The sequence below is a fragment of the Acipenser ruthenus genome, chromosome 42, assembly GCF_902713425.1.
Source record: "Acipenser ruthenus chromosome 42, fAciRut3.2 maternal haplotype, whole genome shotgun sequence".
Classification (NCBI taxonomy): Eukaryota; Metazoa; Chordata; class Actinopteri; order Acipenseriformes; family Acipenseridae; genus Acipenser; species Acipenser ruthenus.
The window spans coordinates 6,439,475-6,462,959 of record NC_081230.1 but is presented as its reverse complement, the minus strand read 5'-3'; the positions used below and the strand labels follow the sequence as shown (position 1 = coordinate 6,462,959).

The window sequence follows — 23,485 nt, the reverse complement described above, 5'->3', positions numbered from 1 at the left end:
ACGATTCACAAAACACATTGTGACAAACGTCCTGCAAGGTTTCATCACATTCGGACACGCGGATCCCAGGAAACACCCTGCTGTTGCTCAATCACGGGTCACAGCTCATGTTAAAGCAGGATCACAGTCCCTGGTCTGGTTGCGAGGTGCCGATTGGCTGAACCTCTCACGACAGCAGCTGCTATTGGCCGACAAGGATACAAGATGAGCACGACCTGCACAGCTGCCCCGAAGGAGCCAAACACAGAGAAGGAGGCCTTTCCCAGGCCGGGGTCCTGCAGAAACAGACAGGGGACTCAGAATGCAGCGCAAGCAGGTTCCATATGTTACATCATCAAGCCTCGCCCAGCTACTCAAAACACAGACTCCTCCCAGTACCAGAAGTGTTGTCTTGTGCACAACAGGCTACCGACTGACCAGCATTCTGAAGACACAACTGCTTTAACTATGTGGATTGTGTTCTTGTTTTTATTTTATTTGTTTTAAAGAAAAATATGATTTATAGTAAGTTACACAGTTGGTATTGAGTGTCTTTTTGTGAACACTTTGATGCAAAACTAAAAGACACTATTACTGTAAGAGACAAGGTCACCTGCACGTACTGTTAATGTATATTACAGTGTTTTAATTCATTCATCATTCTGGATTGGAAAGCAAGTCTAAATCAGGCGAGGCAGATTATTGAGTACTGGAATATCTATTAGTGGAGATTATTTTAAAAGGGTGCAGGTTTGACAGTATTGATAACATTTAAAAGAAAACACACACAAGACACAATCCTGATCACAGTTTGGGTAAATAGTTTTCTTTCCTGTGCTAAGAATGAGAATTTGATATATATATATAAATAGCTGTGCAAAAATCTTAGACATGTTGCATGTCTTAGACATCTTTCTATTCCTTAAGGATATTAATCTTCAAGTATTGCTCATCCTTGTTAGATAGCTTTTTGGGTCTTCCAGTTCTGGGTTTGTCAATTACAGATGTTGTTTCTCTGTACTTGTTGATTATGCTTTGGATACCACACCTTGAAAATCAAGTGATGCAAGCTATTTCACTCAATGCAAGTTTGTTACAATAGCAGAAAACACTAGTGGAGGCTTTGAGTAAATTGTTGATGCTCATAATGCATTAGAGTAGAAAAATGTCTAAGGCTTTTGCACAGCAGCGTATACACACACACACACACACACACACACACACACACACACTTTATTTCTGACGGATCTAAATAATGCCATCATTAAACTTAAACCCAAACAAGCTCTGACAAAACCTGTTAAAAACAGATCCGTTCCTATATACTGAACAGTGAGAGAGTGTGTGTGTTACAGTTTAATAGAGCTGTGTGTATCGCTGTGACTGGGGGACTCTCACCTCCATTCCTCTGGGCATGGCTGCCTCATCAATCAGCAACTCCAACACATGGAAACAAACTATCAGCACTGACACGCCCTGAGAGAGAGAGAGAGAGAGAGAGAGAAAGAAGAGGGGGGTTAGGATCCGTTTCTTTTCCTACACCTTTAAAACGTGAGCATATCTGTAAGGTGTTTATTCAGTATAAACCAACATTGAAAAGCAGGGACAGAAATAAGACTCCCATTGCATAGTAGTTTGATCCATTCCTGGTTTTACTACAAGTTTAAGACCGTCCTGAGCTTGTTATCTATACGCTGTGGCTAATCAAGCTCACAGTAAAACCTGGAATGGGTGTGGAATAGTCACATTTCCATCCCTGAAAACCTACATTTTTCAACTTTGGGCAAAACAGGCCCTGTATGTGGCTAGATCACAGCTTTCTGCAGCACAGAAGGTCCCACAGAGACTCCCTGTCCAGGTACCGAGCAGGTCCAAGCTTGCAGCTTCCGAGATCAGGCTCCAAGGTGTAACCTGGTCTCTAATCATGTCTAACACTTTGGAATGCAGCAGTACTCTTACTCACTCACCGTCAAAGCCAGTAACAGCAGCATGGCGAGTGGGTAACCCAGATTGCGTTGCCATGGAGACGCCCTCCTCCGCATCTCTGAGATAGAGAAACTTAATTCAGGAGAGAGCGACCTTGAAAGATTCCTTCTGCTTGTGATGACTCAGTCGTGCTTGCCTCTCTATCTATCTATCTATCTATATATACAAGACTTGTTCTTCATCTAAGAAATCTGCCAAGTGTTTAACCTGTAGTATTTTGTACTTAATCATATCCTGATGTAACTATCACTATTTAATCATATCCTGATGTAACTTTCACTATTATCTGCTGTATTATTGAATTGTGGTTTGTCACACTTGAAAAAAAAAAATTATTGTATTTCTTGCTCTTATTGTATGACTTGTATTGTAACACTTGAATGTATTTGTATTTGCTTGCGATTGTAAGTCGCCCTGGATAAGGGCGTCTGCTAAGAAATAAATAATAATAATAATAATAATAATAATAATAATCTAAGAAAGTAAGTTGCAGACATCCCTTGCTACAGCTATAAATACAGAGACCACCATGTAGATGTGAATATGCAAGTGTAGAGTACAGCATGTGCACTCTTTATATCCCCAGATATTCTTAACATGTGAGAATGTCCTAACCAAGTCCAATCACAGTATGTTCTAAAGTGTAAGTATGTAAACTTGGTTCCGAAATGTACTTTGAGAAATAATGACATTAGCAGTTAAAACAAACAAACACAAAACTTTTGCTAAGGTCGTTAGTCCTTGACATGGAGAATGTGTGTGTAGTATGTAGCAGACAGACCCCCTAACCCCTCCCTGCTCTTACCCAGGGCGATGCGTCTGGCCTGGATGGCGAGGAACTGCTGCTTCAACGCCTCTACGTTCAAGTTTATCCAACAAGACGTGTTCCCTGAAACCAGGAGAGAAGGACTGAATGACAAGGCAGCACACAGGACATCTACAGGGCAGGACCGCATACTACACACCGTGAAATACTGCTCTCCTAGCAAACGCAGCTTTGTTTTAGAAAACCTGCAGATAGATGTCTTAGTAGAGATCGAAAATGACAAAACTAAGAAGATTTATTGTAAAGACAAAAAGCTTTGTAACAATCCTAGTTTTCCAGTGCTGTGTTTCTTACTTACAGGAGTTCAGACCTTTCGTAAGTCTGCAAGTTGGTCACTTTCTGCATTCGATTTGTTCTTCACCAAGGTAGTCCTTTATATGGCTTTTAACAGTTTCAACAAAGACTCGTAGCATAACCACACTTGAACTAATTTGTGCCTGAACTGTCCCTGCAGTGTCTTTCCACTCTCTCGCTGTGACTCACCGCTGAGTTTCCGGGAGAGAGCCATCTCCTCAAAGCCAACACAGTCGAGGGTTTCGTCAAGATCCTCAAGGAGCTGGGGTTGGAGGAAGACAGAGACAGAGAGACAGAGAGAGATGAGACATTAACACATCACTGGTACAGCGTTACCCCCCTCACATCACACACCTTCTTACACACCCCATTAAAATACTAAAATGCCCCCCTGTCTCAATCTTGCAAGCTAGCTATGGCATGGTACCTTTCCCAGCTGCACAGGCGAGACTGTGGACTTACCCTGGGCTTGACGAGAAGCTGCCCTGTGACACTGAACATGCGGGAGAGTCCAAACGGGGTGCACACTGCAGAGAGAGAGAGAGAGAGAGAGAGAGAGAGAGAGAGAGAGAGAGAGAGAAGAAATAGTTAGAGGATGTGAACATGTCAAGGGTAAAAAGGAGCACACAGATTTGTACAGACACACTAAATGTGTCGGTACTTATGTTATTAATGGCTTCACAATCCCCAATTAGCAATAATCTTGGACTACCTTATCCTAATTTAAGTAGTGCAAGATTGGTACCAAAAACCATCTGACAACAAAGATTCTTCTTGTATTGCATTGAATCGCAGACAGCACTGTACAGACACACCCACCAGCCAGCCCAGCTCTGATTAGACAGCACTGTACAGACACACCCACCCGCCAGCCCAGCTCTGATTAGACAGCACTGTACAGACACACCCACCCGCCAGCCCAGCTCTGATTAGACAGCACTGTACAGACACACCCACCCGCCAGCCCAGCTCTGATTAGACAGCACTGTATACAGACACACCCACCAGCCAGCCCAGCTCTGATTAGACAGCACTGTATACAGACACACCCACCAGCCAGCCCAGCTCTGATAGACAGCACTGTACAGACACACCCACCCGCCAGCCCAGCTCTGATTAGACAGCACTGTATACAGACACACCCACCAGCCAGCCCAGCTCTGATTAGACAGCACTGTACAGACACACCCACCAGCCAGCCCAGCTCTGATTAGACAGCACTGTACAGACACACCCACCCGCCAGGCTCTGATTAGAAGCTACTCACACAGCAGCAGCAGGACTCCGAACAGAGAGATGCAGGAGTACAGATAGGGCAGGTAATAATCCCACAGATCTGCAACACAGACAAACACAGGAACATCAGCACTGTCAGCAGCAACTTCACTACTTCAAACTCAAAGGATGCCAAGGTAAAACAGTTCCAAGAAACATGTGGCACTTGTCGTTTTTTTTACGTGGCAAGCTAACAAAGAAATGCATGGAGGTGAAAGATTAAAACATTAGAAACATTTGATCTGGGTGGAGTGGCGCACCAGCAGCCCATGTGCCCCGGTGCAGTCATGCTCTCACCGTATAGGCTCTCCCGGCTGGCAGCGTTGTTGTCCATGATGGCCGACGCCACCCACACGATCCCCAGCACCAGCAGGGTCAGGAGCAGCAGCACCACGGAGGTCTCATACACCCGCGCCATCACACCCTGTAGAGAGCAAGAGAGAGGACAGGGGGGTCACAACCAGGGCATGGAGACCAGAGTGAGTAGTCGTGTGTAGCTCTGTGTAGCCGTGTGAAGGAGGTGTTGCGAGCCGAGCCGAGCTCCTCTGTGTAGCCGTGTGAAGGAGCTGGTACGAGCCGAGCGGAGCTCCTCTGTGTAGCCGTGTGAAGGAGGTGTTGCGAGCTGAGCCGAACTCCTCTGTGTAGCCGTGTGAAGGAGCTGGTACGAGCCGAGCGGAGCTCCTCTGTGTAGCCGTGTGAAGGAGGTGTTGCGAGCTGAGCCGAGCTCCTCTGTGTAGCCGTGTGAAGGAGCTGGTACGAGCCGAGCGGAGCTCCTCTGTGTAGCCGTGTGAAGGAGGTGTTGCGAGCTGGCTGTGTCGTGTTTCAGTGCTTGCTTACCTTCTTGGATCCAGCGAACCCCTCGGACTCAGTGAAGAAGTAGGCGAATGGCATCAGGAAGACCAAGGAGAGATTGGAGAAGAGGAACACCAGGTTCCAGAGCCCTGCAGAGAGATGGAAGAGGGTCAGGCACCTTGCCACTCAACAAATTAATTTCTTATCTAGCCACCAGGAGGCGCCATTAGATAGAGTTTTTTCAGGCAGCTCAGAAATGATCTACTGTAACCTACTGGAAATAACAGTGAACTTTAAATGCAAGGAAGCACCGGTTTAAGGCAAATGTTTTATTTAGGTCTGTTCTCTTGGTTAACAAGTTTGAGGTGCAAATAATTTAAACCATTACAGTAACAAGACTGTTGATTTAATTCTCACCTGTTAAAATAGGCAACTAACGGAAGCTTAAGAGCAAGCAAAAAAGTAAAACAGAATAGATATTATATATATATAAAAACATAAAGATTTAAAAACAAGGGCAATTCATATTTTACACTGCTGAAGATTTTATATGCGAGAGAAGTTTATAAACACAATCAGAATAAAACTTCTGCCTCCTCCAACAAAAGTCTACATGTGGTAAAGCAGGCTTTGGATTTTAATTTGAACACTTATTAAAAATCGCTGGCGGACTGGGACATCCTAGAACTCTATACGGGTGTTAAGAGTTAAATACTGAACCATGGCCTGTGCTGCACAGAGCCGCAGTACCACTCACCGTGGATGAGGGAGCCGTTGAGCCACTGGATGTAGTAGTTCTGGGGGAAGTAGAGCAGGATCTCGTTGGAGAGGATAGAGAAGGGCAGGAGCAGCACCGCTCCCACGGACACGGCCAGAGTGAAGGTGCACAGCCACAGCCTACAGAAAGGAGACAGCAATGCTATAAGTACCGCATACCATTTCACTGCAAAAATTCATGGAGTTCTACTTTTAAAAGGGGGCAATCATCCTTAAGAAAAGGGAAATAGATTTAACCCTTCGTTAGTTCATTACGAGTTGTGCGTCAGTGTGAACTATGCACTCCATTAGCTAACCTTACTAAACAAGCCCTCAACAGCAGCCTTATCTCAGACTCGAGGGTGATAAAGGCAGGTTTAAGGAGTCTAATGATTGAATGGTCACTGATGTTTCACAATGAGCTGGATTCCTGACAGTGTAAAGGACTGCAGGGTCAAAGGCTGCTGGATTGCTGAAGTGTGAACGGTGTTGGTTTTGCAATGCTGGAGTGCAGAGGGGTAAAGTCAAAAGAACAGAGCAAAACAGCACTGTGTATAAAATGCACATATCTTATTATACAAGGTGTTTTTATTGCTTGTTTTGAGAGCACACAGAAGTGGTTTGATTTCTTTTCAATCTTTAGTTTGGACTGTCTGAGGGATTGTTTTTTTAAATCTACAATAAAAAAAAGCCATAAAATACAACTGCATCCAGCTTAAGTAGAATATTTACAGAGGGATTAAGAAGGCGCAGGACAAATGAATTGAGCACAGAAGTGACGGATACTGCTGCCCAGTGACTGTGAAGAACATCTTCAGACTGATTCACTACAGCAGCAGGGCCGATCACACAGGTGAAGCTGCACTTACGCAATTCTGTTGACAGTCGCATCCTCGCTGTCATCTGAAAGAAAGAAAAAGGGCACAGGAATCAAATACAAGCTAAATAAACCTTTTATATATATATATATATATATATATATATATATATATATATATATATATATACACACTCTGCAGCATTTTTGGTAGCATTTTCCCTCCCTGGCCAGCAGGTGCGCACACAGGTTCACATTCACCACTGACTTCAGGGAAGAACAAAAGAAACAAATTGCATGCTAGCGGCCGGCAACAGCTGCAAAGAGAGACGGGGTCCTAAAATTAGACTGATCTGCACGGGCCGACAGTCTGGGGGCCAGCCAGGAACATGAAGGCTCAAGGGTGACTCATGCCAGTGCGCAGGGGACCCGGGACAATGCAGGGGAACGAGACAGCGAGAGGGCTGCAGACGCAAGCAGCACTCTGATAGAACAAGGTGACGTCAGAGAAGAGAAAGGCAAGCAGCTCTCGTGTCAGAGCTGGTAACTAAGACTAGGGGTGTGAATAGTTAAGCCGAAACGTTAAGCCCTTCGAATTTTAGCTTATGTGAAGTGGAATTCTAAATCGGAATGTGACCCTTTCTGTCCAGCAGAGAAAGCGGCTCCAATTCCTGCAGACATGAGAAAGACTGGCTAAGTAGCTCAGTGTTGCATTTGATTATGACAGCATTGATCCCAGCCAATAAAGATCATGTAAAACAAAAAACAGGAGACTGAAAACGGCTTTAGGTTGTACCCAAGGTTATGGATGAATAACAAAATCAACAGCAGCAGAAACAGGATTATTTAGCACACAAGAGTGATATAACGTGCGGTACAGCAGGGTTCTCCCCATGCCTTTTCAGCTGGCCAGGGCGCTCGGATTAGTGGCTGTCACCGCCCAGAAAAGCCCAGAGCTGCCCGTCTTGCAGATGCTACTGTGCTTTTAATAAGGAGTGATTGAGCTGCTAGCAGACGATCACTTGCGCGCGCTGGATGAAAAAAAAAAAATCTTAGAACCACATGACAGCCGTGTTGCGTCTTGACACTACATTTAACCAATCAGACAGCTGAAGGGGCGGGTTTTCCGTTTTAAGCACTTGGAGAGGCTGAAACGTGAAAAATCACTGCTAAAAAAATAGCTTATTATTTTCGAATCAAAAATAGCAACAATGAAATGTGGAAATTACCAAACCCGAAACGCATGATGAAAAAAGAAAAATAATGTCGAGAAAGGAGCAACCTGATAGTCAACGAAGAGCAACGAATTGGAAGAACCGAAAGAGGGGAACTGTGGAAAAAAATGAACATTGTGACAGTGGGTAAGATGATGTTATATGTGGGGGAAAAACGGAAATGGCTTTTTTACAGCAAGGAATGGTGCAAGCTCTGCCAAAAACACAAAAAAAGATTGCAAAGGATCAGGGGGGAAATGGAGCAGCGTAGCCTGTGTACAAATTAGGAACGATTATTATTCATTATTCAATATCTTAATATTATTCAAATTCATTGTCTCATTATATATCTAAAGGTACCGCAATTTTATTTGTCTGTTAAAAGGGATCCCAGCTATACAGAACTCCTGGGGAGAATACGGTTTTAATTAGGGGGAGGGAGGAAGTGTCCCTGTGCTATCTATGCAGAATGGTAACAAACTGGACAGTCAACACGGTCTGGTAATATACAGTGTGCAGATGGACTCCAATGCATCACAGTTGGAGTGTAAAATCCACAGCTGTACTGCAATGACATTACCGCACCCAGGCTGCTATTCAATCCGATTCCCCTGTGAGCGAGCGAGCGAGCCCCTGCTGTCCTGTACTCCGTGTCCTCCTGGATCTTTACTAATTGTTATGCAAGGTGTCTGCACTGTCCGTGTCGGAGAGGAGGGAGGGGGGTGGAGTGTTCCCAAAGGGATAAGAATACCCATGGCTTCCTAGATAAAACAAACAGACAGCTTTTGCAGTAAAGGCACCTTTGAAACAGAAGCAGCATGCTGATCTCCAGCGCTTTGGATAGCACGTTGAAGGTCACCCTGCTTATTGTCATCACATGAAATGATACACAATACTGCAGACAAGCTCCTTATGCTTTCAATTGAATTATTTTCAAAACTCGGGTTAAGTCTTATAAAATCGCCCTATTTATTTATTTTTTTTAAATGGTTGTTTTGCTGTTTGTCAAGTGCTGATGTTAAGACTGTAAATCTCTTTCACAGATTAAGTGTTTAAACCCTTTGTGTCCACACCCTAAGAAAAAGCATAGCAAATTGTAATAAAGCACAGTGAAAGCATAGGTAACCATTGCAAAGCCCAGAGAGGTGTGGTAAAGCATATTAACACACTCATGGCAGGGGCTCCCGAGTGGCGCATCCAGTAAAGGCGCTCCACTTGAAGTGCAGGATGCGCTCTATAGCCTGGAGATCGCCGGCTATAGAGGCTATTCCACTGCCAGCCGTGGACGGGAGCTCCCAGGGGGCGGCGCACAACTGACCGAAGCCCTTGGACCTTCATATTTATTGCCATTTAGTGGTCTTATTATTATGTATTGTACTGAACGTGACATTTCACATATTTTTCATGCATACTACTTTCCATTATATACTAAAAGCGATGGATTGCTGCCTGTTAGTGACGTTTGATTCTCTTTATTTTCCTGAAGATTAAAACACCTTTAAAATGGAACCGATTAGCAGCAAATACACTTACAATGTGAAGAACAAAGAGCTCTGAACCACAGCAGATTCTACATAAACAGATTAAACACGCCGAGATCAGCTTTTGTGGTCGAATGAATGACTTGTAACAGGTTTGGAAGTGTTCGGTGGAAACTGTAACTCTAATCAATTTGAGAGTGTTCTGTCTCGCTTCGCTCGCCGGCCTGACACAAAGAGTGTGCAAGAAATACACTCAGCTTGATTAGAGGCAGCCACCCAACACTTAGAAACACAGAGCACAGCTGGAATGTTAGCCACCCAGATAACACAGCACAAGAAGCCCTGCTTTAGAGAGTACTATAAAATGACTATACAGTATTGTGTATAAGACAAGACAATGTAAATGCTGGAATAGACTATGAAAAAAAACACTGACAACCAAGCCTATAGTTACTGTACAAACACGAAGGCTACCATCTATACTACACATGCATTGAGATACCTTTAAACAGAAACGTTTGGATCACACTAAACTATTAGCACAACGCTTTTCCATAGTTCAGCTTCATCAAAATACCTGGTTTGCATTCCAGTTTGTTTACATCATCCAAAAGTTACTTTCAAATCGGGGGTGTCTCGTTAATCCCTTAACATATTAGCTACGTTTGTAACCCATCAGAAAAGCCATCTTAAAAAAGTTACCCACCACTATTTTATAAATCACTGCAAACACTGGATAGCCCAAGCTTAATGCTAACCAGGGCCCGTGAAACCAGCTGAAAATGTTTCAATGTGTTCCAACAGTGAAGTGTAAAGGTTTTAAACTGAAGCAGGTAGAGGTGAAGTGTATCTGTGATGAGACGGGGGAGGGAAGGTGTTGAGTGCTTGTCCTCACCTGTTTCAGGCTGCGGTTTGGCTGCCAGCCTGTCAGATTGCTGAGACCGTTTGGAAGCGACACCAAAACACACAACACAGAGCTCAATCACCCACAGGCTTGTTTGTTCTTTATTATCTTTCCATAGCAACCAGAGAACAACATCGCTTCTGACAATGGGAATACAGTGATCTCCAGCTGAGAGAACACCCCTCGGAAAACAAGCAAAGTGTTCTCCAAGACTGAGCGGACCACCGGACACATTATGAATCGATACATAAATTAATATGTATTCCTTGTCATGACGCACGTTCATCAACATGTGAAATGCAGAGAATAAGTAAGAGAAAAGCAATAAGCAAGCGTATGTTAATAAACTATAAAAGTAACAGACAAACTAACGTTAATAAACGAAACGTCAAGCTAAATTAGCACAGCACCCCTACACACGTTAAACGCAGCAGGGAATCTAGAGGAGTTATGAATACCTGTACAGGAGCAATATTCAAGACAAAATTATTTAACAGAATAGTGAAGTAACTCACCAGAACGGGAAACACAAAATTGCTCTGCAGGTTTTTTTTTTTCCAAGAGTTCGAACAATTTTCCAACTGTGTGTAACAAGAGAAACAGCGGCGCATTTTGCTGTTTGTAGCGATGCGGTGCCCTCGTGGAAATCAGAACACAAAAACGAGGCAATGATAGGACGGGGGTTCTGGAAAGATTTAATAAACCAATCAGTGTGCCTCAGGATGTCTCGCGATGACAAGTCTCATTTTTGCTTTAAATATAGTTTATTAGAAGTCGATGGCCAATGGTTAACTAGAACGTTTTTTTTTTGACCTCTTGAAGTAGAATATTGTGAACAGGAAGTACAACACGGAACGATAGCTTAGAATATCCACCGCAGCGATTCCCCACACAGCTCAGTTGAACTGAAGGTTCAGCGGGCGTCCTCCGATCCCACGACCGAGCCAGCTTCCTCTTCCACACCAAGGAACTCGAGAGCGGATGTCAGTGATCTACCGCCCTCTGGAAGACAAAGGCCAGCCCTGCAGGTGTCCACCCGAGCTCTCTAGGCACCTGGCTGGTAGGGTCCGCTGTAGCGCGATGAGGAGAAGCAGTCCCTGAAGGTTTTGCCTCCCAAACCCACAGAAGCACCTGGACCAATGCGAACCTGCGCTCCCCTGACTGTACGACTCGTGCTTTTACCAGGTGAGCCACTAGGGAACCCTTTATTATAATATCTGCAGCTTTCATGTAAAAAAAAAAAAGTGAGATCTAAGAAATTCAGCACACATTCAGTAATATTTACTGGAATTGTTAGCTCTGTGGACTTACTGTAAAACACACAGGAGCTATCAAATATTACAGACACCCTTTCCATCTCTCTATTTGACAAAGATCTCGATACTGCCATTCACCCTTGAAAACAACAATCTCTTCTGAGCAAGGCTAAATGCCTTGAATTATATTACAAAATATATTACTTCAACCTGCGGCGAGATATGCATCAGCCCTTAAAAGAATGCCAAAACTGTTGTCTTAGAGAAAACTGCTTGGATCTCACAGACAAGCTATATAAAAAAAAAAAAAATTACAAAATTAAACTAACAGGACCTTAAAAGCCTGCAGGTAAAAATGTTCTAAATCTTGGTAAACACAGATCTTGGCACACTGGGAAAGTGAACAAAGCTGCAAAACCACACATCTCCCTGCAGTAAACAGCAGATTATCTTCAAGTGATTTATACAACAGCTGTTATAGGAGATCTAGTTGAGAAAGTTTTTCGCACGCCCCTCTGTGAATATTATTTTGGAATCTGTCTTGCCATCGTTCAAATGCAACGACACAAAGGCCAGGTGAATTCAAATTATGCCGTATTGCTAAGCAAATACAGAGCTTGATCTAAGAGGAGCAATCCTCCAGATGTATTCATTCATCTGGGTGTAACCCCTCCTTTCTTTTCCATACATTGTACTCTGATGAACAGGCATCTCAGCCCATTGAATTGAATTGAATTGAAAAAGTCAAGGGCTGGATGCAAACTGCAAACCATGCGTTTCAAAGACCTTACCATTCAACTGAAGAGCCAGCTCTGTAGTGGTGAGTGGTGTCTGATGCTGATGTCAGTGTTATTAACTGATCAGCCACTAGATTCATTACAGTTACATAAAAATAATTCTCAGTCATGGAATAACGACAGAATTCCACGAACGTTCACAGATTATTCTGGGGAGATGCATCAACGAAAAGTAAAAAAAAAAAAAACAGAATTGAATGTGTCGAACCTGTAGCGAAGTCTGCGCTCTTCTTGAAGCGAGTGATGATCGTGTAGGAGACGATGTAGAGGCAGGTGAAGAGAAGGGTACAGATCTGTGACAAAGACAAGGCACAGGGGTTATACAGGGAACAAAACACACTCAACATTTTAATAACTTCTGCTAGGGCTGGAAATAAGACTCCTATTGCACAGCAGTTTCATCCATTCCAGGTTTTACTATCAGCTTGATCGATCAGTGTATAGGTAACAAGCTCAGGTAGGTCTTATTAAACACGTAGTAAAATCAGGAATGGATCAAACCACTATGCAATGGGAGTCTTAATTCCACCTCTGTATTGTACACCGATTCATAATTTGTGCAACATTGTTGTTTCTCAGTTTTCAATTCTATATTATTGAACAGCCCTCTGGTGGCCAGGCGGTGCATCAGAGGGTTTCTGAAATTTTCGTTTGCGTCTCACGTCACGTACCCTCCAGTTTTCATGAAGCTCCGACAAAGTTGCACAAATCATGAATCCACCTGTATAATATAACTCCGCTTTACAGTGTGTCAGGAGCAGAATTAAAACAAGGGAAACACACACAGCGAGTTTCACAAATTGAAGACAAGGCTTTTTGACAATACACTCCTTGTTAACACAGCTCTTATCTTGTAAACACTCGATATTCCATTCTTCATGAGAAAAGGATCAACAGGAAGGCTTTTATTGGCGAGATTGAACAAGCAGGGCTCAAGATGGAGCGGGGAGATTCTCAGAGTTTATACTGCTGAGAGAGAGCGATGAGGGGGAGATCACCGAGAGAGAGGGCGAGTCTTTTAATTAGCGCCATGCTGTCGCTCCTAAACTAATTTAACTGTTTAAAAAAATTCATTTAACACTCCTGTGCTTGAACGTCTCTGTAATTCAGACTGCAGTGTGTGTTCAATTTTAATCTCCTGGCATGCAGTGTGACCCAGTTACTGCAGCCCAGACGACCCCCCTGGAATACAGAAGCCTGTGTCTTCAAAGCTGCAGCCCCTGACAGCGAATTACAAAAACTACAAGACACCAAACAGGGAGGATTACCAGAGAGCTACTGTAACAAGAGGTTGAGATGCAAATCAGTGTGGAAGCCTGGTAGCTTCTGATAACATCAGATCACAGGAGGATCAAAAAACAGAAGTGACAGCCAAAAATAAAGTATTTCCTATGGAAGCTGCAATCTTTACTGCATGGGGTATATCTGCAGAAATGCATTGCCACGTTCTTATTTTATCGGTGTATCTTACCCTATGTAGCAGGCTTGTGTCATTTGCTGATTAAGGACATTTTTCCTATGTGAGTCTCTTGTGTAACGCGAGCGCTATCATTAAACAACGTCAGTCTTCAGTATGTTGAGCATTATGAGATGTGAAATATTGATTGATATACAGTAGCTATTAAAAAGATGATATTGTTTGAAGATGGCACTCAAAACAATTGATGCAAAGGTAGGAAAAAATGACATTAAAAACTGGAATTGCACATGTGGACCTACACAGCATTCAATTCACATGAAAACGTAAGAACATAGCAATAGACAAGTTCACTCCTGCAAATATACCCATATTACTTCAACCTGGGGAGAGATACACACCAGCCCTTGAACTACTGTTTCAGTGAAACTTGCTGAGATCTGGCAGACAGAGCCAAATACAATGTCGTGATCCAAAAATGCAATAATACATGATTCCTTTCAACAGGACCTTAAAACGCCTGCAGGTAAAATTCTTCTATAGCATGGTAAACCCCAGCAAAGTAAAAAGTAAATGCTGTTCCGATGATGTCAATGGGATTTATACAACAGGTGTGGAGACAGCATTGCCTATGGTATTTATCACGTGGTAGAGCCAGGAGTCAAAACAAGAACTACAGTTAAATAATTGTATAAAAACAGCCACTTTTCGGTTTTGTTTTTGCTGCGCCCCACAATCAGGTTCAGTTTTGCAGAGTGTATCTGTTGACTGGGCTGCATTTCACCAGACAGCAAGAGATTCCACACTTTAAACCAGGGCTTAGTACAGCAAATCAAGCCCAGTGTTTCGTTTTTTTGCAATAGGTCTGTTACAGGCATATAATCAAAAGGTGGCACGCAGCCCTGCTTACTCCGCTGTCTATCTGAATTTGAACGGATCTCGCTATTGAATGCATTCGCAGCTCCTCTCACTCCCAGCATACACAGCACGCCAGTCCTGACACCCTACACTCCCAAAGCAGCACAGCAACTAAACTTAAGCTGCAACACAAACTGGCACATGTGTGTTTCGAGTCAACACGGAACATCTGGGGGTGTCTTTAGCTTGCTACAAAATAGACAGCAAGCGAAAACCAGCTCACCCAGTAACACCTGTATGCAAATATCTTCCGCTGAGCTGGCTTAAAGAAGGGGTCTCCCGGAACCTGCTGGCAGACAGACTCCCCAGCACTGTACTGTGCCAGCGAGTATCAACTCACAACCCTTACATCTGCACTTCAAAATAACGGCTGCAAAACTATGAATTTCAACGCATTATTCTTGTGATGTGATTCTTTGAATTCATTATGGAGGATGTGGCTGTTAGCTTCAGGGGGAAAAATCATTGCAAAATAAAACCACAAGACATGTGCTGTTCAGATGTCTATGTATGCAACCCTATGAAATGCATATACATTTGTATCACGATGCATGCGATGGTCCTGATGGGCTGCTTGAGTGATAAAAACACCCTTATATTGAAAATAACCAAGCCTGGCGGATTCCACATGCAGGAGTCATTCTGGATTGCCCCGGCTGTTTCAGCATCGAGGTCTGGTTCTAGTTATCAGAGCTCATGGAATGCACAATAGCAGGCAGTGTGGTCCAGTGGTTAAAGAAAAGGGCTTGTAACCAGGAAGTCCCCGGTTCAAATCCCACCTCAGCCACTGACTCACTGTGTGACCCTGAGCAAGTCACTTAACCTCCTTGTGCTCCGTCTTTCGGGTGAGACGTAGTTGTAAGTGACTCTGCAGCTGATGCATAGTTCACACACCCTAGTCTCTGTAAGTCGCCTTGGATAAAGGCGTCTGATAAATAAACTAATAATAATAATAATAATAATAATAATAATAATAATAATAATAATAATAATAATAATAATAATAATAATAATGCGAAGGAGGCAGGATGTTCTTGAGCTGAAAATACGTATTAAAATATCAACGCAAGGACACAGCCAGCTTGTTCGGCAGGTAACCAGGGCTCCAGGGCTGAGGGATCGGAGACGGGCAGCTTGTGGTATTTAGAGCAGCTTTTGTCGAAAACACACCCTAGTTTCTTTAGGGCTTGTCTGCTCAGAGAAATACTGGAATTGTTTGCTATTCAAATGGGAATCTAGTTACCAAAGGGAAATCTACACTAAGTGCCTCTGCTTTGTTCTGGACTACATACCAACTCTGATAAATCTCCTCTCCATTTTACTGGTAATAAAACTTACAGCTAAGTGCTCTGGGATTTGTATACTACATCCCTTGGCATTATAGTTCCTAATAAATTGGCCAGCCCTTTTTACCATTTCAGTGTGTGTCTGGTCTCAGACCGGTTATCAGATATTACATTACATTCTCCAGCTGGTCAAAGCAAAGCTGTTACTCACACATCTGTTACAAAAAGAACCACTTAAAAACCAAAGCAACACATGCTTCAACCCACGCGAAGGGTTTTGCATGTGTTCTGTGCTCATTTCACTGTGAGCAGCTCTTCTAGAATAGAATGCTGAGTTGCAGACTCCTGTGTGCAGATAGTGTGTCTCAGCTGCTTCTCAATGATCTGAAAGTCCCTCTGATGAAAAGGCTGAAAGACACAGTACATGTTGTCTTAAAGATTAAATGTGTGGGCTTACTAAATACAAACCTATTAACCATCTAGAACAGGCCATGAAATGATACGTCCTGTTCCCCTCCTAGCTAACGATTTCAGAAATCGTTAACCCTTTAAGGGCATAGGAGTGTCTAGAATAAAGGGTCCACCGCTTAGCCAGGCTTCGAATAACTAGTAAACTTGAAAGGGTTTGCTAACACTGTTGCATAACAGTTTGAGCCTTTCAACTTTTTATTACAAAACCTAATTAATCACACTAGACTAACTGTAGTTAACAAAAATAGTGCCTGAGAGGGACAAACAGCAGAGTGCTGTCTGCAGTCTCCACTGGCCCGGGGCAGATAACCAAACCAGCTCTGTGCTCCACAGGACCCCTCCGCAGAGCTGCCAGCCAGCAGGAAGAGTCAGTGTAAGAAACACATCTCAGAGTGCCAGCAAGCCAGGAGAGAGGGCACGGTGCCAACTGAACAACTCAGCGTGACAGCTGGGGCAGAATTATTCATTGTGTATCACGGAATATCTTCTTACTGTTTAGACGTAGTGAAATACAGGGGCATTATCCTCGCAATGGAGATTTTCAGAATCGCTCATTAACTGTTTAATGCACACTTGCACAGCTCATACTTGGTTAAAATGGAAATAAGCAAATGTGATTTATACTCATTAATGAGTTACTGTAATCCGATTACAATTCAGTAACTTGTAACTAATGGTTTTGAGACAGGCAAACGGATTACATTTTATATGAAAGAAATACTGGAAATCAAAAAGCACTTTAGTAGTGCATGTCAAACCAGACATCGTGTCACTTGAACTAGATTTTCAGATCGCCAGAGGAGGGAATGAACGGGTTGGATACTGTCGCTGGAACTCTAAACTGCAGCCTAACCAAACTGAAAAATATCTCCAAAAAAACTGGGCCCAAGTAGTAACTATTTGGAACTGTAACTAGTTAATTTTATGCCTGTAATAAGTTACTGTAAACTAATTAATCCCCAACACTGGTTACACTGAAGGTTATGAATACATGCATGCCCACTTATCTTACTGAAGTAACACAATAGCCCATTCTTATTGATCATGTTATCTTATTTCATGCAAAGCGATCCTTCACGATCTCTAGTGATACAAATAAGGTAGAGCGACCTGCATATCACCTTTTCAGTTCTGTTACAACCCGTTTAGAGAAAGCCAGGAAGGGAGTTGTATTTGCAAGAAAACAGAATCGCTCCAGTTTTTAGAGTTAGGCATGACAGCTGTGGGTTTGCAGCAGCTTTAATTACAGGTGTAAACAGTGTTTCCATCAGGAACAAATAACCTGTTCATCTTTTAAAAGGTGCAAATGTAAAACTGCGGTGCTAAGTTGATGAGAGCGCATCCATCGTACAGTAAGTGTGGTATTGTGATGCCACATGGAACCCAGCAGGGAGCTGAAAGGATGTTCTGCAAGCTGTGGGAATGAGAGGGAAGCAGGATGTTTTGCAACAGAAGCAGAGAGGAAAGAGGCTGAGAGATCAAGCAAGCCAAGCTTCTGAATCCCAGCTCTCCACTGAGGAACTGATGCATAAGAAAATGATTTAATGCACAACTAGACCATACCATGACAGGGAGAGTGTGTATTCATACCAACTACAAAACACACTTCACTCAAGAACTGTTTGGGGAACTACAGTGAGCCATGCTGTAGGGTTGGGACGATTTACGATAACTCGGTAAAATCGTATCAAACAGAATTCACGATTATTATTATTATTATTTATTTCTTAGCAGACGCCCTTATCCAGGGCGACTTACAATCGTAAGCAAAAACATTTCAAGCGTTACAATACAAGTAATACAATAAGAGCAAGAGTAATACAATAACTTTTGTACAAGTAAAGTACAAGTTTGACAAACCACAATTCAATAATACAGCAAGTAATAGTGATAGTTACATCAGGATATGATTAAATAGTGATAGTTACATCAGGATGTGATTAAATACAAAGTACTACAGGTTAAAAACTTGGCAGATTACAGTATTCTGAAGTACAGGATTAAATGCAGTAAAATAGGGGCTGATAAGAGCAAAATAAAGCACATTTACATGAAGGGTGATAGTGTCCCAGGATACAAACAGAGGAGTTCTACAGGTGCTCTTTGAAGAGGTGAGTATTAAGGAGGCGCCGGAATGTGGTCAGGGACTGGGCAGTCCTGACATCTGTAGGAAGGTCATTCCACCACTGCGGAGCAAGGGTGGAGAAGGAGCGGGCTTTGGAGGCAGGGGAGCGTAGCGGTGGTAGAGCTAGTCTTCTAGTGCAGGCGGAGCGGAGAGGTCGAGTGGGGGTGTAGGGAGAGATGAGGGTCTGGAGGTAGCTGGGTGCAGACTGGTCAAGGCATCTGTAGGCTAGTACAAGAGTCTTGAACTGGATGCGAGCGGTGATCGGGAGCCAGTGGAGCGAGCGGAGTAGTGGAGTAACGTGGGCGAAGCGATGAAAAAATAATTAGAGTTATCGGAAATGTACGATACTTAATTAGTATGGTATGTCACTTCCGCCCTAACGATGCCCCAGTGGCTGTGAGGTTTCCGCGTGATTTCATTGAGAAAAGGAGCCGAGTGAAAAGCAGCAGTGAGCACTCTTTCAAAACAGTTTAACAAAAAAGAAACGCTAGGTCACTATCTACTTCGGTATTCTTGGAGAAAATGGAGGTACCCTACTTGCAAAATATTCTACACTACGGTTATCATACCAAAAGAAAACAATTGTGGACTACTTTAGAAAATAGCCAGTAGGCTATGTGTGTGTTTTGGTTTTTTTTGCAGCCTTGCGTACACTGTAAAGTATTCTATGTGAATTTAAAATTGGTTTATTATTTCTGTGTGTGCAGTATATGCTAAAATTCCTGTAGTTTAACTTCAAATAATTCTATTTCCGATTTCTCCAGTAATGTGCACAGAGAAGGCGTGATTTATTTTGTGTGTTACTGTTATTACTTACAGTAACTTATATGCTAAAGTAAAGCAATGCAGTGGGGATTCATTTGATTTTACTACTGGTACACTGTACAGTCATTCTTAACGTCATGTGCACCAGGAACACATTACAGAAATGGTATTTTAGTGAAAAGGGAAATGCATTTAAAATAGACGTTTCTTATGTCCGAGATTTTCAACAGCGTCCCAACCCTGCTGTGCCATTGCTCTTGTATCACAATACATCCCTCTATCACGATACATCATGTAAAGAAAGTATCACGATCCAGCGACAGACAGTGAATCGCTACGCCCCTAGTGTTCATAAACTGAACTACAAACAAACCCAGCTGGATTAATACAGACTTACAAAGAGTCAGTATTTATCGTTACAATAAACCCCAATGGAGAGCTACCACTGATCATTCAAATAGCGTCCTTCGTGGTTTATGAAAATCAGACTAAGAGTGCATGTCTGTTAAGATGTGTCAAAACACCAGGGCAGGGCTGCTTTGATTAGATCAGTAATCACCTCCCATGCGTTACACAAAGCAAGACTACGCATTACATTTCTCGGATTGCATCTGCTCCACCAAACAAATAAAGATTGTACTGCGCTGTAGGAGTCACACCTCCCTCTCACTACAACAGTCAGGTGCCTTTATTCATGAAGAGGGATTTTTTCAGTCCACACAATCGTGATGCCTGTACATTGCAGAGGTTCTGTATTACTGACCGAAGTCTGACATCGCAGCCAACGCCCTGTAGGGTTTTTTTTAAACTCTCGGTATGTGGGAGTGTGGTAAAGATGGTTTGAGTGGCGTGGGTGCTGATGTCAGCGCCCAGGAAGCAGCACACAAACACTCAGAGATACGGGGCTGAAAAGGATATTTATTAAATAATAAAACAAACACTTTAAACAAAACACACAAAACTAAAGGCTCACAAAACTAAATAGAAAAAGTCAAACGAGTACCTTTGTAACAACTTCACAAAATTAGCAGCAATCGTCAACCCCTTAATGAGCCCAGAGCGGGTCCTTTTATACTGTGGCTGGAGCCTTAACCACCCATCAATCAAGCAATGACCTCATTAACGCTCCAGCCACCTTCATGGGTGGGGAATTAACCCCATCCTTGCCACAACACACAATTCAAAATAATAATGCCTAATGCAACGTCACAGAATGGGCTGCATTTACTCAAACGGCATGAGCAAAGTTTCTCAGATACCCAATAAAATGACCAAACCCTGACATTACCTCCAGCGGACAATTCACACATAAAACACTTAAATATGATTTCATTTTTTAACATGTTTTCTTTGCATGGAAAATCTTTTTGAAAGAATATGATAAAACAGGCATTTTAGCCTCGGATTACATTTCAAGCAGCGTTTGTTCCAACATACAAACCACTGTAGCTAAACGCTGCCTTCTACACTGATGAAAACCAAGCTGCTCTACTTTGCTGCTTCTATTGAAGCACAGCGATTATTATTATTATACCAGATCAATTCAATACTGCCACTCCCTGTACTGGATCTGCATAGCTTGACAGAGTTGTAATATGTGAGCTGTGACAGTGGTGACACTGGCTACAGAAAGGGGTGGTAGAACTGGTTTGACTGAATCAGACAATACTGTAAATGGGAGACAATGCACTGCACTCCATTCAAAAAAGCTTACCACTTGCAACTGTGAATGGGAAATACAGGGCTCCCTCATTATAAGGCTGCCCTTTATACCACAGAGCAGGTTAGAAGGCGGTCTTGGCTCCATGGACAGACAGGCATTTGCTTACAAGCCCACATTATGATATTCAGAGCGTGCTACAGAATGCCTTACCTAGTCATTCCAGGACTCTGAAGTCCACCTAAGTGATGGTATTATCTAACAGGGTGTAACATCACTAGGTTTGCAACGTTGCCCCTGCAGCACACAGATTCCATTTACATTTCTAAACTTAATTACTAAATACATTTAACCCTGTCAGTCCTGCATTTTTTTTTTGTCAAGCTGAAAAATAAAACTCTGACTGGAGTATACATGCATACATTTTACGACAGTTATGGCTATAAATTTAGCATCACCCAGCATTTTAGGATTGAAGCAAAACTATATGGATATAAAATTTAGGATCTTATTTAACATCATGTAATCAAAGAAACTACAAAATGATCTCGCAAAAGTGTACCGGAAGCCATAATAGCAGGACAATATTTTAGATTTTGAAATGTCACATTTTTCACTTTGTCAGTTTTTCGTTAAGTGTATGGAAAACTAAGAAGCGGTGTGTAATTCAATATGTTAATGTAACATTATACAGTGGGTTTCTTCCACTTTATGAAGCAGAATCAGATCATTCTAGAGGGCGATGCAAAACATTTGGCCAGAGCTGTACGCTACGCTTACTATTATGTAAATACCTGCACCTTCATACTCAGGGATGGAAATAAGACTCCTATTGCACAGCAGTTTCACCCATTCCAGGTTTTTCAGTGTGCAGGTAACAAGCTCTAGCGTGTCTTATTAAAATCAGGAATGGATCCAGCTGCTATGCAATGGGAGACTTATTTCCATCCCTGCATGTTTGACAAAGATTAAATGTTTAGCAAAATTCGAATCGTTTCACACTTGACAAAATTCTAAATTATTAACAGCCAGAATAAATCAGGACCCACCTACAGCGTTACAAAGCAGGAGTAGGATACACACAGTGCTATTTTGTTTGCTTTAAAACTCCAGGTATATCGGTGACATGTGTCTCTGCCAGTGATATAAATAACACACACAGGTGTCCGTGTCATGAGCATGTAGGCCAGCATGCACAACGATACAGCTTCTCAAAGACCGTGCAGATTTTCAGCACGGTGAAATAAAACAATTCAGGAACATTAAAAGAAACGGAAGAGACGTCAGACCGAGGTCCTATTGCAAGGGACTCTGCAGCAGCAGTTGTTGATGCATAGTTCACCCCCTAGTCTCCAAATCGCTTTGGATACAAGCGTCTGCTAAACGACGAACCTAAAATAACGACTTCCAAAAACACTTAGACAAAAACAGCCAAGTTAGAATCAAGGGACCAGCAATAAAAAGCTGTGGTCTCTACAAGGGGCCAAGTTATATCCAAAAGAAGGGTCACTTCTGTGAAGATCTAGAGTTAAACAAGACACTATTGGAAAAACGTTTTTTATTGCAGTTCAAACTAATAGAAATATGAATAAACAAAACAAAGTTTGGGGGGATAAGTTTGCCAAAACGCATTCTGAATGTACCACTATTGAGCGTCTTATAGTTATGTTTTAAAACTATGAATAAATCAATCAGGTGCATTTAGGATCCAGTGCATTAATGTTATGGGTTATCTGTGTGTTTTTTTGTTCTAATACATGTGCACACTGCTGTACATCATCATATTAAACACTAAATAAAAAAATAACAAAAATCTAAAAACGGAAAACCTGCTTTGAAATTCTCCAGGATCCTGTTATTTGACCTTTGACCGCTCAGGTGTGTGTGTGACGGTCTCACAGGAGAGCGCAGAGCTGAACAAACAACCCCTTCCTGTCTGATTGCCATCAGCATTACTGTTATTACTGCGAGAGATTTACACTGGCCTTTGAGAGAGAGGCTATTGTTTCAAATATCTGCTAACATACCAGCATTGTAACAGCAGATCACGGCATGAAGTGAACACAGTGAAGCAATGTGGAGCACAGCTATGGACAAACCTTCTGCATCACCTACAAATTTAGGATTGAGACAGAATTGCAACAGTCTGCCGGAAGCCATAACAGTAGTACAGTATTTCATGTTAGATTTTGAAATGTCACATTTTGCAAATCTGTCAGTTTTTCATTAAGTATATGGAATAATTCAATATGTTAATGTGACATTATTCAGCAGCTTTCATTCGACTTTAATGAAGCAAAACTAGTTCACTCTATAGGGTGCTGCAAAACTTTTGGCTGTAGGTCATGCGATCTAGCTTCTGCACCCAATTAGAATTATTGAATTCATGTAATTAACAGTTCATGGAAACGATCTAACTAGAACGAAGAGGACTGTATTAAAACAGACCTCACTGAACTTCATCCG

The 23,485-nt window shown here is 42.5% G+C and overlaps 1 protein-coding gene across 1 annotated transcript in view; it reads right to left on the bottom strand.

The window, feature by feature from the left end:
- Positions 1–23,485, bottom strand: part of LOC117967016 (protein LMBR1L-like) — a 40,764-nt gene that overhangs the window by 6,188 nt on the left and 11,091 nt on the right. Inside the window, exons 2-13 of the mRNA XM_059011476.1 lie at positions 12,586–12,670; positions 6,778–6,811; positions 5,910–6,049; positions 5,198–5,301; positions 4,658–4,784; positions 4,353–4,421; positions 3,548–3,612; positions 3,275–3,347; positions 2,771–2,854; positions 1,947–2,023; positions 1,378–1,455; positions 202–275 (exon numbers count right to left, since the gene is read on the bottom strand). Of these exons, the coding sequence (XP_058867459.1) occupies positions 202–275; positions 1,378–1,455; positions 1,947–2,023; positions 2,771–2,854; positions 3,275–3,347; positions 3,548–3,612; positions 4,353–4,421; positions 4,658–4,784; positions 5,198–5,301; positions 5,910–6,049; positions 6,778–6,811; positions 12,586–12,670 (1,010 nt within the window). The remainder of the gene's footprint in view (positions 1–201; positions 276–1,377; positions 1,456–1,946; positions 2,024–2,770; positions 2,855–3,274; positions 3,348–3,547; positions 3,613–4,352; positions 4,422–4,657; positions 4,785–5,197; positions 5,302–5,909; positions 6,050–6,777; positions 6,812–12,585; positions 12,671–23,485) is intronic.